The sequence below is a fragment of the Muscardinus avellanarius genome, assembly GCF_963383645.1.
Source record: "Muscardinus avellanarius genome assembly, chromosome: 12".
NCBI lineage: Eukaryota > Metazoa > Chordata > Mammalia > Rodentia > Gliridae > Muscardinus > Muscardinus avellanarius.
In genome coordinates, this window is record NC_137798.1 from 56065014 (window position 1) to 56081869 (window position 16856).

General features: G+C 39.2%; 1 protein-coding gene across 3 annotated transcripts in view; it reads right to left on the bottom strand.

Annotated features, from left to right (window-relative positions):
• SAV1 (salvador family WW domain containing protein 1) overlaps positions 1-15428 on the bottom strand; it is a gene marked incomplete at both ends in the record, with an annotated part of 35316 nt that extends 19888 nt beyond the window's left edge. For all 3 annotated transcript variants that reach the window (XM_080708087.1, XM_080708086.1, XM_080708088.1), the window contains 2 exons: positions 12206-12649; positions 15335-15428. In XM_080708087.1, coding sequence (XP_080564213.1) covers positions 12206-12649; positions 15335-15428 — 538 coding nt within the window. The remainder of the gene's footprint in view (positions 1-12205; positions 12650-15334) is intronic.
• Between the last annotated feature and the right edge of the window lie 1428 nt (positions 15429-16856).

The following is a 16856-nucleotide window of genomic DNA, read 5'->3' on the forward strand; positions in this document are numbered from 1 at the left end:
CTCACTAGGTTCCTGAGAGCCTCACTAAATTGCTGACGCTGTCCTTGAACCTGCAATCCTCCAGTCTCAGCCTACCACATACTAGTATTACAAGCATGCACCACCACGCCTAGCTTCAAAGTTAAGCTTCTTAATAAAGCTTGTCATATGATACAGTAATCTCATTCTTAGATACTTATCATAAAGAAATTAAAATTCATCTTCACACAAAAATTTGTATATGAATGTTTACACAGTGGCTATATTCATAATTGTGCCAAAGTGGAAACAAACCACATATCATTCAAAAGAATGGATTAAATAAACTGTAACATAACCATACAGTGAAAATACTCAGGAATAAAAAGGAATTAGTAGCATATGCAACATGGATGAATCTCAAAGGCATGATAAAAACCAATCTCAAATGGCTCTAATTTGTACAGTTCCCTATTTATGAGATTCCTGCAAAACTACATATTAAGTCCAAAGACAGTGGTTGCTGCGAACTGAAGTTGAGGATGGAGGGTGATTACAAAGGGAAGCATAGAAAAATTCTGGGGGGTGATGGAAATGTTCATTTATTGACTGTGCTAGCATTACAGAATTATGTATCTTCATAAAAGTCAAGATATATATATATCTATATATAGATATAGATATAGATAGTATGTGGGGGGGGGTACTGGGGTTCCTGGAAGCCCTTCCACATCTGGGCGGGGATTACAAGCGTGCACCACCACACCCGGCTATGTTTAATATATTTTAAGAAGAAGTAATAACCTACTGTGTGAGCTTATCCTCACACAAGAAAAGTAATGGTATATGTATAATAAATTCCCCAAAACTTAGTGGTTTAAAAGAAGCATTTTAAAGCTGGGCATGATGGTGCATGGTTGTAATCCCAGTACTTGAGAGGCTGAGACAAGAGTATCATGGGTTCACAGTCAGCCTCAGCTACTTAGTGAAGCCCTGTGCTACTTAGACCCTATTTCAAAATAAAGAATAAAAAAATAGGGCTGGGGGGATAGCTTGGAGGTAGAATGCCCCTGGGTTCCATCCCCAGTACCGCCAAAAAAAAAAGAGAAGTATTTAGTCTATCAGTCTGTAAGATTAATGACACAAGATATGCTCAGTAAGGTTTTTTTTCTTTTGTACTGAAGGTTGAACCCAAAGGCATTCCATCTCCAAGCTATATCTCAGTCCTGTTGTTTTTTTTTTTTAATTTTGAAACAGGGTTTCACTAAGTTGCCGAAGGTTCTTGCTGTTTCAGTCAGCATTCTCACTGCTGCAATAAAAAAACAACTGACCACCATTATCTTTGAGGAAGTAAGATTTATTCGTTTACTGTTCTGGAGATTTCAGGAGTTTAGCCTATGTGGCCAGGTTACATCAACAGATATCAGTACATGGTGGTGGGAGGCAGAAAAAGGAAGAAAGCAAGTGCTCTGTTCTCATATCATGGAGGCCTTAAGTAAGAGAGCTAGCAATGAGATTCAAGGACACATGCATCAAGCCAGGCGTGGTGGCGCACGCTTGTAATCCCGGCATTCGGGAGGCTGAGACCAGAGGATCGCAGTTCGCAGACAGCCTCAGCTACTTAGTGAGGCCCTCTGCAACTCAGTGAGACCCGGTTTCAAAATAAAGAATAAAAAATAGGGCAGGGGGTATAGCTCAGAGGTCGAATGCCCCTGGGTTCCATCTCCAGACCCGCAAAAAAAAAAAAAAAAAAAAAAAAAAAAGGACACATGCATAGTCCCCAAGGCCACACCCCCAGTCACACCCACGGCCTTGGTTACCACCCAATATACCCACCACAATAGATTTATCTACTGATGAGATTATAGCCCTTATTACATTAACTCTAAACATCAATACATGAGCTCTCTCAGGGGACATTCAATATCTAAACCATAACATTTACTAAATAACTATGACTGGCCTCAAACCTGGGATCATCCTGTCTCATCCTAAGTACTAATATCATACCATTATTCATTACCATTGAATATGCCAACAACAAGAACCTGTCAACATAAAAAGAACTGAGGATGTAGCTCAATGGTAAAGCACTTGCCTAGCATGTGCATGCCCTTGGATTTGATTCCCATATGGCCAGAAAAAGAAGACAGCATCTAATTTGTACCAATATTACTCCTACTTATTCATAATGGTTATACTCCACTTAAAATGTTAACAAGTTTGGATCCTTGAGGCTTGGCATGGTGGCGCATGCCTGTAATCCTAGCACTTGGGAGGCTGCCAGAGAAGACCTTCAGCACCTTAGTGAGACCCTTTACAAAAAAAAAATTGGATCCTCGACTAAAAGGTATAAAGATTCAGCATTCAAATGAAGTTAGTGTGACAACAGAAGACTGCCAATCAACCACAAGGCCTAAATTTTGAATACATCTGATATTCAAAATAACAAAGACTAGGAGCTTGCCTTAAGGCAAGGCCTGTGCTGGGGCCTCTGAGGTCAGGATGGAGCCTACCATGAGGCAAGGCCAGTACTGGAGCCAGCGAGGCCGGGATTAGAGTCTGCCGGGTGGCCAGGCCAGTGCTGGGGCCTTAATAGTGGGATCAGAACTTGCAATGCGGCATACACAGAGAAATATCACAGAAAAAAAAAAAAAATCAGATGTTTTCCCTAATATGCAAAAACTAGGAAGAAATGGGTAATAGGAGGAAATCTGATTGAAGAAGGGGCCCTATGGAGGAGCAATTAAGGTGACCAATCAGAGAGAATGGGATGGGGGAAGATGGAATCTCTTTCCAACACATGATGTATGTAAACAAATATATCAAAGTTAATCACTAAATCAAGTATGGGACTGAGGGAGGGGGATGGGGATTGGATAAGGGCCAATTGGATGATGTGTGCTTGGAAACCCTCACAAGTCTTGTACTCCATTGTGATGTTTAACTACAATGCACCAATAAAAATATATTAAAAAAAATAAAGATGAGGTTACCATTCAAGTGTGAAAGATTACCACTTTAGTGCAAAACATCTATTTATCAAAAGTTTTCAGGTGCCGGGCGTGGTGGTGAACACTTGTAATCCCCGCGCTTGGGAGGCGGAGACAGGAGGATTGCACAGGTTCGAAGCCAGCCGTGCAGGTTAGGAGAAGTTTCCAAATAAAATATAAAAAATAGGTCTGGGAGTGTAGCCCGGAGGTAGAACGGTTTCCAGGAACCCCAGTACCACCAAAAAAAAAAAAAAAAAAAAAAAAAAAAAGTTTCCAGGTGACTTTTTAAAGTTTTTAAATTTATACTTGGTTGAGAACTAAGGCAAAGTATTTAAGAAATGGCAAAAAAAAAAAAGATTTTTCTTATGTTTTAAAACTATATTGAAAATACTATATATGCCAACAAGTGTGGACCCCTTGCTGGATTAGAGTAGCAGTGAGTCTATTAATTATATTGCTCTGTAATGTAAACACCAATGAAAAGAGTAATTTAGAAAAAACTTTAAAATTGCTGGGCATGGTGGCACACGCTTGTAATCCCAGCATTTGGAAGGCTCAGACCAGATGATAATGGTTTGGGAACAGCCTTATCTACCTAGCGAGGCCTTTCACAATTCAGTGAGACTCTGTTTTGAAAATAAAAAAACTAAAAACTAGGGGTGGGTGTAGCTCGGAGGTAAAAAACAAACAAACAAACAAAAAACAAAAAAAACTTTAAAATTAAAGTAAATGCTTCTATTCAATCTCTTATAGTCTAAAAGAAATATACACGTTGAACAAATATTATTGGCAGATGGTTTAATAATTTTCAATTAAATATAAAACACAAAATATGGAAAATGCATAGAGCTAGTCATTGCTGTATCATTTGTAGTCATGAAAGGCTAAAAATGAACCAAATGTTCACTATTAGGGCATTGGTGATTATGCTATTATATGCACATACTAGATGAGAATACTGTATTAAACATTTGTAAAAATAAAGATTTCTATTTACTGCCCTGGAGTAAGATTCGGGGAAATGTTAAGTGAATAAAAATAGCCTGCATAATACACTACCTTACATACACAACACATACACTCTCTATATATTCATATTCCATAAAGTGGCCCTGGGTACCAGTGATGCCTGCTCTCCTGCTATTCATTCACCCCTAAAGGTCAGGATGTGACTTCTGATATCAGGATATAAAAATCCTGCAGTTTCTGTCCTGTCAAGCTCACTTGCTCTCTCTTGGGTCACTCACCCTGAGGGAAGGCAGCTGCCAAGTCATGAGGAGCCTCTGTAGTAAGGACCCAAGGCCTCTAGCTCTTGAGAACTGAAGCCTTCTGCTAATAACGTGAGAGTATGAATCTCTAAGCCCTGGTGAAGACTGTAGGTAACAATAGCCCCGGCTGACATCTGAAGCCCAACTTCATGAGAGAGCCTGAGTCAGAACCACCCAGCTAAGCTGCTTCTAACACACTGGCTCACATAAACTGGAATGATAAATGCTGGAGAGTAACATGTTATATAGCAACAGATGACACACACAATACATATGAGAGGAGAGTGATTAATATGAATATGTATTATTTATAACTTCATAAAATGTTATAATGGAAAGATACAACAAAAATTAATAATGGTTACCTATGGAAGAGGAAGGAAATAAGGTTAAAAGGAACAGACAGAATTTCTAAATGTATTTTGTTTTATAGTTTTGATTCTGAGGTTTTTTTAAGGATTTTTTTTTTCTTAGCTAGGGATTAAAACCAGGGGTGTTCTACCCTGATATATACCTTCAGCTCTTTATTTTTTATTTTGAAATTGGGTCTTCCTAAATTGCTGAGTCTGGTCTTGAATCTGTGATTCTCCTGTCTCAGCTTCACAAGTACTAGGATTACAGTGTAAACAATCATGCCCAGCTTTTTATGTCTAGAAATTATTTTATTAGTGTATTACAATCATTTATCATAGTGAGGTTCAATGTGATTAAAAACATACATGCACACAACCCTTGGTGTATTACTCTCCACCTCCCTTCCCACTCTCTTCCTCCCTTCCACATGTTAATGAAATTGATAATACTTTCACATATTGTCATAGTATTATTTGAATTGTTTCCTTCCTCAATCCTTCACTCTCCCTCTTCCTTATTCTCTCCTGAACTCCCCTTCCACTTCTTTACAGCTCTTTCTACATTAAAGTCCCTTAGATTCCCTATTTTCTCTCTAGCTTCCACGAATGAGAAAAAAACATATATAACCCTTGATCTTCTGACAGTAACTGATCTCACTTATTCTCTAGTTCCATCCATTTTCCAGCAAATGACATAATTTTATTCTTCTTTATGGCTGAGTAGAATTCCACTGTGTGTACAACATTCTTTATCCATTCATCTATTAACAGATATCTGGATTGGCTCCATATTTAGCTATTGATGAATTGTGCTACTATAAACATGTATTGTGATAGTATTATGATTTTAATTATTTTGGAAATATATCAAGGAGTGATACAGCTAGATCATATGGTGGTTCCGAAACATTCCTAGTTTTCTCAGGAACCTCCAAGGAACAGGAAAGCTGATGAGAAACTTTTAAATAACTTATCTAACTACAAAACAAAATTGAAACTTAGAAGGAACAATCCCTAAAACATAATAATTAAATGAAAAATATTCAAAGTTAATTTTTTTGTGTGTGTGGTACTGGGGGTAGAAACCTCTGGGCTATACTCCCAGACCTATTTTATATTTTATTTGGAAACAGGGTCTCACTAAGTTGCTGAGAGTCTAAGTAGCTGAGGCTGGCTTCGAACCTGTGCAATCCTCCTGTCTCAGCCTCCCAAGTGCGGGGATTACAAGCATGTACCACCATGCCTGGACAACGTGAATTTTAAATACAATAAATTGTACTTCCTGGCTGGAAAATATCTTAAAGATAGAAAATAAACTACAACAATGTCTTAAATTGTATTCAGTAATCATATTCTTAATAATACTGGTACTATTTTTTAAGACAAGATATGCAATATAAAACAAGATGAATGGTTTTACAATTATTGAGACCCTGAATATGAAAAATAAATTAAAAAATATGGTAGCACAATGTAAATATACTTAAGCTATAGAACTGTACACATGAACATTCATAATCTCAAAATTGCTTTCATTTGTAGGAATTAACTGCACACATTCCATTAATATAAAATAAAACATTCACAAGCTAATTACCTGATTTTCCAAAGATGAATAAAGTATTATTTTGTTTCTACCAAGCTTTCACTTAGCTATGCTTCCAAAGAACTTAACTTTGTACAACTAGGAAGAGATTTATAAGAACTACATTTATAGCCGGGTGTGGTGGCACATTCTCATGGTGACACATTGTTGTAATCCCAGTACTTGGGAGGTTGAGACAGGAGGATTGTAGGTTTGCAACCAGCCTCAGCTACTTAGTGAGCCCCTTCACAACTTAGTGAGACCTTGTTTCAAAATAAATAATAATAAAAAGGCTGGGGTGGAGCCCGGAGGTAGAACGCCCCTGGTTCAATCTCCAGTACTGCAAAGAAAAAAAAAGAGCTACATTTATAATGAAATTTGTAAGTCCATTGAAGTTCCACAATGTCTATAGTAATAGTTACTAAACATTACAGCTTGTGTTATAATCAGGATATTAATAAAGAGATCTAAGTATTGAACTAAGACAAATGCTTTCTCTTCTTCTCTGTAAAATAATTACAGATAAAGTTGTGTCTAATTATTGACCTCTTCTCAAAAGATGATTCTGGTAAATTAAATATTTTATCTGTGTGTGTGTGTGTGTGTGTGTGTGTGTGTTACGGAGGACTGAATTCAGGAGTATTCCACTTCTGAACTATACCCTCAGTTTTTTAAATTTTCTTTTTAATTTGAAACGGGATCTCACTAAGTTACAGCATGTTGGCCTGGAATCTATAATCCTGTCTCAGCCTCCCAGTACTGGGATTGCCACAGCACCCGTCCCTAACAAATGTTTACATATTTAATGGAGTAGATTACAAATCCAGACTTTGTTTTGTAAAGCCTGACACTTTCTAGTTTTATTCTTATAATTTGATTTCTTTAATCTTAAAAATTTTTAAAAATATTTTTCATCTGAGCACAGAGGCACATACCTGTAATTCTAGCACTTGGGAGGCTGAGACAGGAGGACTGCAGGTTCAAGAACAGCCTCAGCAAGTAGTGAGACGCTCATCAACCTAGTGAGACTGTTTCCAATTAAAAAAAAAAAAAAAAAATGAGCTGGGCATGGTGGCGCACGCTTGTAATCCCCACGCTTGGGAGGCAGAGACAGGAGGATCGCGCAGGTTCGAAGCCAGCCACGTGCGCTGGCTTAGGAGACCCTGTTTCCAAATAAAAATATAAAAATAGGTCTGGGAGTGTAGCCCGGAGGTAGAAGGGCTTCCAGGAACCCCAGTACCACAAAAAAAAAAAAAAAAAAAAAGTCTGCCGAAGAAGAAGGTACATATGTTTCCTCTAATATGCCCAAACTAGGGAACATAGAGGATACCAGTGGGATTCCAGATAATGGAGGGGAAATATCAACAAAGTTTGAATGGAAAAATAGGTGAGGAGGAAGGCTAAACTTGATTAATGAGGGTCTACATCCAAGTATGTGTAAAATTATGAATATGGCATGGTTACCCTGGACAATCATTGGTGGGAGGGGAAAAGGGAAAATGGGGTGGGGGGGGGAGAGGGCACCAAGTATAGTTTAAATGTATACCATTTATGTTCAATAAAAAATTTGTATTAAAAATATATATGTCTGCTGAGTATGAAAGCACACAGCTGTAAATCCCAGTACTTGGGAGGCTGAGACAGGAAGATTGCAGGTTGCTGAGCATGAAAGCACACACCTGCAAATCCCAGTATCTGGGAGGCTGAGACAGGAAGATTGCAGGTTTGAGAATAGCCTTAGAAAGTAGTGAGACTCTCATCAAAATAGTAAGACTCTGTTTCCAAATAAAAATAAAAAATAGGACTGGGGGTGTAGCTTGGAGGTAGAATGCCTCTGAGTTCAATCCCCATACCACACACACATACACAAAAATTCAAATTTGTTAACTTAAAATTGCATGGAACTAAACTTTTAAGTGCAAACCACAGATATTTAATTTCCTTTTAGTATTCCAACTAAAGACTTCCTGTTAATGGCAGGATTCCTTCCATTGGCATACTGCATGTCGGCCAGGAATGTTAAAGGTCAAATTTCATATCTAAATGCAGAACTCCTTAAGACCTCTAAAATCTTTTTCTTTTCTTTCTTTCTTTTTTTTTTTTTTTTTTTTTTTTGTGGTACTGGGGATTGAACCTAAAGGCATTCTATCTGTAAGCTATACCCCCAGTCCTATATTTTATTCTTTATTTTGAAACAGGGTCTCATTAAGTTGCAGAGGGCCTAAGTACCTGAGGCTGGCAGAGACCTGCAATCCTCCTGTCTCAGCCTCCCAAGTACCAGGATTATAAGCATGCACTACCATGCCAGGATCCTCTAAAACCTTTTAAGATATTATACAACTTGTTTTTGTGCTTCTGCTAAATACAGTAAGATTAGTTTAACCCTTTGAAAGAAGTATTTCTTGAAAATCTTAAGAAATATCAAAATGGCAGGAATTACTACTGTCATTAAATCATTACTAAAAAACTTTCCACAGTTGCGAGTGGTGGTGCATGCTTGTAATCCCAGTATTTGAGAAGAGGATTGCAGTCAAGTAGCCAGCCTCAGCTACTTGTGAGACACTCTTTCAAAAAATAAAACAAAACAAAAAAAAACAGGGCTAGGAGTATAGCTAACAAATAGAATGCCCTGGGTCCAATCCCTAGAACCACAAAAAAACAAAACACTTTTTATGTTTATTTTGTCAGTAACAATTTAATTGCTTGTGCAAATGTTGATAGATTATCCTTACTCTTCCACAAACTTATTTTCTCTTTTCCATTCATTCAAATTCCTTGAATCCTATTTAGCATAAATTTTGAAAATGAAAAGCTAAAGTCTTTTCAAGATGAATTCAAGAATTTTCTGCTAATGTCCCATAGTCAGATTTTTCCCTTCTGAAAAGACAGTTATTAGAATTTTCTGTTTGGTTAAGTAATTGATTTGTTATTCTTTTCATGAAACTTAAAGAGATTCCCTCAAAGAAATATTGTTTTCTTCCACAAGGCCAAAACTTTAAATCTATGTTGCCCTGATATAAAATTAAGTCTCTCAAGCAATGTATGAGTGCTGTAATAAATACATATCTTTAAAATTTGGGGAGGAAAAGGATATTTTATTACAGAAGATTCAAGCCGGGCGTGGTGGAACATGCTTGTAATCCCAGCCCTTGGGAGGCTGAGACAGGATGATCGCACAGGTTCGAAACCAGCCTCAGCTATTTAGTGAGGCTCTCAAAAACTTAGTGAGACTCTGTTTTCAAATAAAATATAAAATAGGTCTGGGAGTATAGCCTGGAGGTAGAAAAGCCCCTGGGTTTCACCCCCAGTACCACCAAAAAAAAAAAAAAAAAAAAAAAAAATTTCAAATAGCTGCAACTAAACCTGGTACAATCTGATATCAAAGAATTTTGATAGAACATGGTAACCTATTGTCATTAAAAGCAGTTTTGGCTTTTCCATTATATCAGATCTTATTTTTTTATTTACGCTTTTTAATTTGAAAGAATATCTAGTTAAACTGTACTTCATTTCTAACTATGATTAGAAAAGTTACTTTAAAGTCTGTAAAACTTATAAAAACCATTTCAGATCACTCCTAAGAGAGGACCAACAGAGATTAAGTTTACAGTATTTCCTCAAAGATAATTTGCAAACCAGAATTTTAAAGCAAGATTTCAACTCGGTATTAATAATTCTTCATATTACTAAAAGCTCAGATAGAAAAGTATTACAGGCTGAGTATCCCTTATCAAAAAGATAAAGGACCATAAGTTTCTGATTTGGGGTATTTTTTGGATTTGGGGATATTTGTGTATACATAAAGAAGTATCTTAGAGATGGAACCCAAACATAAATATCAAATTCATGCATGTTTCATAGATAACTTATACATACAGCTTGAAGGTAATTTTATATATTTTTGTTTGTGGCACTGGATATTGAACCCAGGGGCATTCTGCTTCCAAGCTACACCCCCAGCCCTATTTTATTTTTATTCTGAAACAAAGTCTTGCTAGGTTAATGAGAGTGTCACTATTTGCTGAGGCTGTCCTAGAACCAGCAATCCTCCTGTCTCAGCCTCCTAAGTACTGAGATTACCACCATGCCCAGCTTAATTTTATATTTTTAATCCACCTACATTTGACTATTATTCATCACACAAGGTCATGTGAAATTTTATACATGTGGTGTACCATTATGTCTATGCCCAAAAAGATTCAATTTTAGTATTAACTTTTAGATTATAGATGTTCATCCTCAATGACCTATCAGTGATGTTTGCAATATACAGATGTGAAAAGTGAGTGCAAAGAACAAATAATCTGTATTAAGGATAAACATAGCTATTATTTCTACTCCTCCTCAGCTAACAAAAACTGTTTTAAGTCTCCAGATTTCAAACCTCTGGATTCAATCACTGATTCGGCCATTTGTGTTTTTGAGTACTTGGGAGGCTGAGACTTGAGGCTTAGAAGTTCAAGGCTAACCTCAGGAACTTATCCTCTCCATTATCACTGGTACTTTTTTTCCCCCCTAGGAATTCTAAACATTGCTACACAACTAATCTTATCTTTTCTTTTTCTTTCTCCCCCCCCCTCCCTACAGGGAATGGAACCCGGGGGCATTCTACCTCTGAGCTACAACCCAGCCCTATTTTTTCTTTATTTTGAAAGAGTCTCACTGAGTTGCAAAGGGCCTCACTAAGTAACTAAGGCTATCCTCAAATCTAGATCCTCCTGTCTCAGCCTTCCAAGGGGTGAGATTACAAGCATGCTCCACCACGCCCAGTTTCACAACTAGTCTTTAAATATTATTTTCATGAAAATCATTTGTCTTTTTGAAATGCACAATGGCTTCTGCTTGAGTTAAGTCTAAGCTAGTTTTAGACCATAAATGTCCAATTTTACCTTACATCCTATTTCTTTAAACTAGGCAGAACTACACAGTCTTTTAAGTTTAAAGCTTGCCTACTGTTTTCACTGGGCTATTCCTAACTTTCCACCTAAAATGTTTCTTCTGCCCTGTTCTCTAAAAGTCTAAGCTCAAGGCCCAATTCGTTTTACCTCCTCTATGAATTTTTCTTTTAGTATTCCAGCCTATACTGATCTCTGACTCTCTGTCACATAGTACCAAAAAGAGTAACAATTATTTATCCTGTGACTATTAAGTATATATTGGTTCTGTTTCCTCAAATAAGGTACCTCAAGAGGGTCAAAGAAAATGCCAGACATATACATGATTAATACTAAATGAATATAATTTTTTCTGACAAGACAAAATACTCATGGCCCAAACTGTTAAGTCAACTTATTTGAAGTTATGTGGGTTAAAAAGTAAATGTCTCACACATTTATCTTTATCCTACCAATTTAAAACCTACAGCTAAAGGCAGGACAGAAATATTCAGATGAGCCGGGCGTGGTGGCGCAGGCTTGTAATCCCAGCGCTTGGGAGGCGGAGACAGGAGGATTGCACAGGTTCGAAGCCAGTCTCACTGGCTTAAGAGACCTTGTTTCCAAATAAAATATAAAAATATAGGTCTGGGAGTGTAGCCTGGAGGTAGAAGGGTTGCATCCCCAGTACCACCAAAAAAAAAAAAAAAAAAAAAAAAGAAAAGAAAAGAAAAGAAGAGAAACTATAAGATCTCATTATGTAATGTAGTTGCCTATGGTATCAGCTAGCTTACTCACTTCTTTCTTCCTTACTCAGATTTCACTTCAGTTTCTCTAAAGACCTAACATCCCCATTCTACCAAATGTAAATCTAAATTTAATACAACCAGAGACATTAAATTTTCCATATTTTCAAGGCTCATCGTATGAAGAGTCTAGATGGCCTTGAATAAGTGCCCAGTTTAACACTGGTTGATAAAATAAATGGACACAAGAATTCTGTCAGTATAGGTTAATAACTACTTGCAAGAAGCCTTGAGCAAGACTGACAAAATGGAAAAAGGAGAAAATTTATCTAAGAGTATTTGTTGGCTTCTGAGGAAAATTCAGAAAAGACCATCTTTTTAACTGAAATGTCAATGAATTTAAAGGGCTATCTGTAAGGTTAAGTTACCTGAAGCATGCCTCGCCTGATTCTGTGGCATCCTTTGGAAGAGATCATGGTTGTAATCATAATATCTATAGTCTTCATGTGCACGATCTCCAAGTGGCCGCCTTCTCTGACCATCAAAAAAGTTATCTGAATAATAATATCGGGAACCAGAGTCTCCATTTTCAATAGCAAAATTGACTTCTGTTAAAAATGACTGAGATGAGCCATACTCCCGAGGGACATCTGCTAGACTCCTGGCAAGATAAGAAGGTGCAGATAATCTGTTGCTTTCTCTTCTCATTATTTCATGAGGTGTTCTTTGAATTGGAGTTCTAAGAAAACTCTGGTTTCTTGAAACTACTCCCTCTCCAGGAGCTGAAAAAGCATTAGAGCTTGATTCTGGAAGACAGATATCAGTTCGTCTTGGAATTGTTGGACCGTGCCGGATAAATGAAGGCATGAGATCTACAATAAAACAAAGAGTAAAACTGCCATTTCAATAAACATTTTCTCAAAAGTTGTTCATTTATGCCTACTACCCCAAAACCAAAATACCACAATAAGTTTAAGGAAACAAAATTTTACATTTTGATTTGATAGTTACATGGGTATTTTAAATTGAGAAAAGATATTTTTCCACTCAAATGAATTTATAATTTACACGAATATGTTATGTATAAGCTTAGCCAGAAACAAATGTATTCTGCATACTACTATACATAATATGAACAAAATGTCAATAAGCTTATCTCTGAACTGCATATCAATGAAATACTCAAGAAATGATGTGTAAAAATACAAAAAAAAAAATCTATCAAAACATACCAGCAAGCCAGGTGTGGTGGCACACGCTTGTAATTCCAGCACTTGGGAGGCTGTGACAGGAGGATCACACAGGTTCGAAACCAGCCTCATCTACTTAGTGAGGCTCTCAGCAACTTAGTGAGACCCTGTTTCTAAATAAAGTATAAAATAGGTCTGGGAGGATAGCCCAGAGGTAGAAAAGCCTCTGAGTTCCACCCCCAGTACCCCCCCACACACACACAATAATACTAGCATAATTTATTTATGACTATACTGTGTGTATAGAAGGGGCTGGGCATTGGACCCACAGGCATTCTACCTACCTTCCATCTATACCCTCAGCCCTATTTTATTTATTTACTTTTGAAACAGTGTCTCCTTAAGTTTCTGAGGGTCTAGCTATATTGCTGAGGGTGGATTCAAAATTGTGATCCTCCTGTCACAGCCTCCCAAGTGCTGGAATTACAGGCATGCATCATCATGTTCAGCTATGACTATACTTAGTTTACTGTTTTCACTTTAATTTAGAAATTGCCAAAAATCCTTCTTCAAGCAAACACAACATTATACTACTTCCAAACATGTAAAGGTGGATTTCTTTTAAAAGACTTCAAATTTAATAATGTCATTCTATTCATGGAATTATCTAGCACTACTAATCAAAAATGAAAATACAAAAATTTAGGTAATGTAAATTAAAATCTTATTTCAAAGAGACACACAAATGTTGAATCAAATCATAAACACAAATCCTGGAATTATGACTACTTTTAGAATAATTATAATTCAAAAACAGAATGTCATGGTCGAACAATGGCTTTCAGGATTATGATAGTACTTAACAGTGAATGTGAAACAGCTTAGACATTCTTCAAGAGAAAGCAAATACATTAAAGCAAATACATTAAAACATTAAAGGCACTCATATTAATAACCTTCAGAAGCTAATACTAAAACAAATTAATATTGCAATAAATAAGGATGAACACTTGAAGAAAAAATACTGTATCAAATGACATATGTCATGGTTTCAAGTAAGGTTTAATGAACTTTATTTGTGGCAAATAGCAAACTATCATTTGAAAGTATCCAAAAAGCTGGGCATTGTGGCTCACACCTGTAATACCAGTACTTGGGAGGGTGAGACAGGATCACAGGTTTGAGGCCAGCCTCAATAACTTAGTGAGTCCCCGTTTCAAAATTAAAAATTAAAAAAGGACTGAGGGTGTAGCTCTGAGGTAGAATGCCCCTGGGTACAATCGAAGTACCAAAACAGAAAAAGAAAAAAGAAACCCTACAAACCTAAGAGCATGTACAGATAAAAACCAAGCTCTTGCAAATAAGTTTAAAAGTTAAGTTTCAAATTACTGATGTTCCCATCTGATATATTTTGTTGAAAGCACTGCAATTACTCTAAGAAATCTGGAAGGCTAACAATGAAGTTACAATGGAAAAACATTCTCTCCACCCCTTTCTGTGTAATGCTGGGCAAATACTAGGAACCTCTATGAACAGCTTTTCCAAATACAATGTGAGGTAATGCTGAAGTCACAAGATTGCTACCAGCTTCCAAGAAGGAAACTAACACAAAGGGGCCTGCACGCAGAATAAGAACCAGAAGCTTAGCTCTTTCCTTCACACAAATCTTTAACACATTCGAATTTAAAATTTAGCTCCAAAATCAAGAGTCAAATGTTTCAACTGAAAAGAGCAGGGGGAAGAGGGAATATGCTCTATTCGAAATAAAATCATTCCTTTCCCTCAAAAAAAAAAAAAAAAAAAAATCCTGGTAACCTCTCTGTCGTGACAGAAATCATTCTGAGTAGTTTTCCTTTCTGGAATCTCACAACATAACCAAACAAAAATTACTCTGACTACTCTGCGATTTCGGTGATGAAGCTTTGAGCAGCGGCTACAAAAGCGACCGTCTGTTCTTCACCTCGTCTATGTCCAGCCGCAAGAAGACTAAGGAAACTGTCCCGAGTTGTACTACTTGGAGCAAGGGCGCGTGACGCCCGCAATGTTTGCAAACACGAGCACACATCTAGAAGAAAGAAAGTGTCCCGGTCTAATCACTTTTACTTCTGCAGCGTCAAGGGACCAGCGATTTATTCCCTACACTCTCTTTCCTCCAGGTAGCCCCAAAGGACTTTAACACGCTGCCCTGGGAGGCAGGGAAGTTTTTATGTTTAGGGGGTGACCGGGGTGGGGGACTAACTCGTTTCCTGCTCTTGGCCGACTTTCAATGAACAAACACCACTTTCTGCTACAAGATAAAAACAAAAACAGACTACTCGGCAGGGAGCAGAAGAGGAAGGGGCTGCCCGGCCCGGCGCCGATACTCACTCCGCAGCAGAGGCGACGTCTCCTTCTTCACGTACTTGCCCTGCACCTCGGCCGGCTTGGACACTTCGTTTTTGGTTTTCTTTCGGGACAGCATCCTCCTCGACGAGGCCGCAGCCGCGCCAGGCGCCGGCGCCTCCGCCCCTCCCGAGCCGCCGCCGCTCCGCCGCCCGGGCTCGCCCGCAGGCACCGCCGCATGTTCGCGGCGCTAAGCGCGCCGGCCGCCGCTCCGCCGCATGTCAGTTCCTTCCGGGAAGTCTCCTCTCCCCGCCACGCGGCCCCGGGGACGCCGTGAGGAGAGGCCGAGGACGCCGGGCCACGGCCATGGTCCGCCGCCGGCCGCCGGGTAACCGCTACCGCCGCCGCCGCCGCCCGCGCCCCGTAAACTTTCCCCGCGGCCGCTGGGGATTCTGGGAAACTCGACGCTGCGCGAGCCGCCGCCCCTCCCCCGCCGCGCTCAGGCCCCGCCCCATCCGCTCTGGCTCCGCCCACCCGGCTCTGGCCCCGCCCCTTGGGCTGGGCCTTGGCTCCCGCAGCTGCCACGCCCCGGCCCGGCCAGCGTTTCCCGCCCGCGCCCAGGCTGAGCCCCGGGAGCGTCAGCTCGCGCCCCGCAGCCCCCTCCACGCAGATGCCGCCCTTGGGACCTTAGCGGAGGGGCGTCCCCTCCTGGAGCGAGTGAGGACGCCCCTCCCGGAGTTTCCTGGGCTGGTCAATTCAGGTCCCTAAGAACGCAGAATAGAGTTGAAGAGCTGCCACGGAGGCCAGGGCCGCCCCAAGTAACAGAGATGCCTCTTTGGCTGAAAAGGGTCCGTGCTGGACTCCTCAGAGCGGCATGAATCGATCCTCTCTCGGCGCCACCGAATGCATCATTTTGAGAAAGGAAAAAGCTGGGGGGGGGCACAACGTGTCTTTTACCTCGTATTCAAAATAAATTTGATGTTAGCATATGATCTTACTTCGTCGTCACTTTGATATATTCGAAGGCCACACATTTCTTCTCGGTGTTAACATATTACAATCTTAGAATTTTGAGGATTTTAAGCTCCAACTATCAGAAGTTGATTTATTTATGCATGTATTTTATGGATAGTATTAAAGATTGAGCCCAGCGGCATTCTGTCTCCAAGCTACACCCCCAGCCCTTTTACTTTTTATTTTGAATCAGAGGCTACCTAAATTGAGAATGGCATCAAACCTGCCATCGGCCTTTCTCAGCATTCCAAGGACTGGAATTACAGTCGTGCACCACAATTCCAGGCTTGGAATTTTCTATTTAAATAGCAGACCTTCCGTGGATGGTAATGCACACCTGGAATCTCAGTACTTGAGAGGATGAGACAGGAGGATCCCCGGTTGGAGGCCAGCCTCAGCAATTTAGCAAAACTCTCAGCAACTTATGGAGACCCTGTTTTAAAAAAAAAAAAAAATAGGGATGTGTGTAGCTTGGAGGTAAAATGCCCTGGCTTCAGTTCTCAATACCACCAAAATAATATAGCAGACTAAGTAGCTGAGGCTGTCCTTGAAT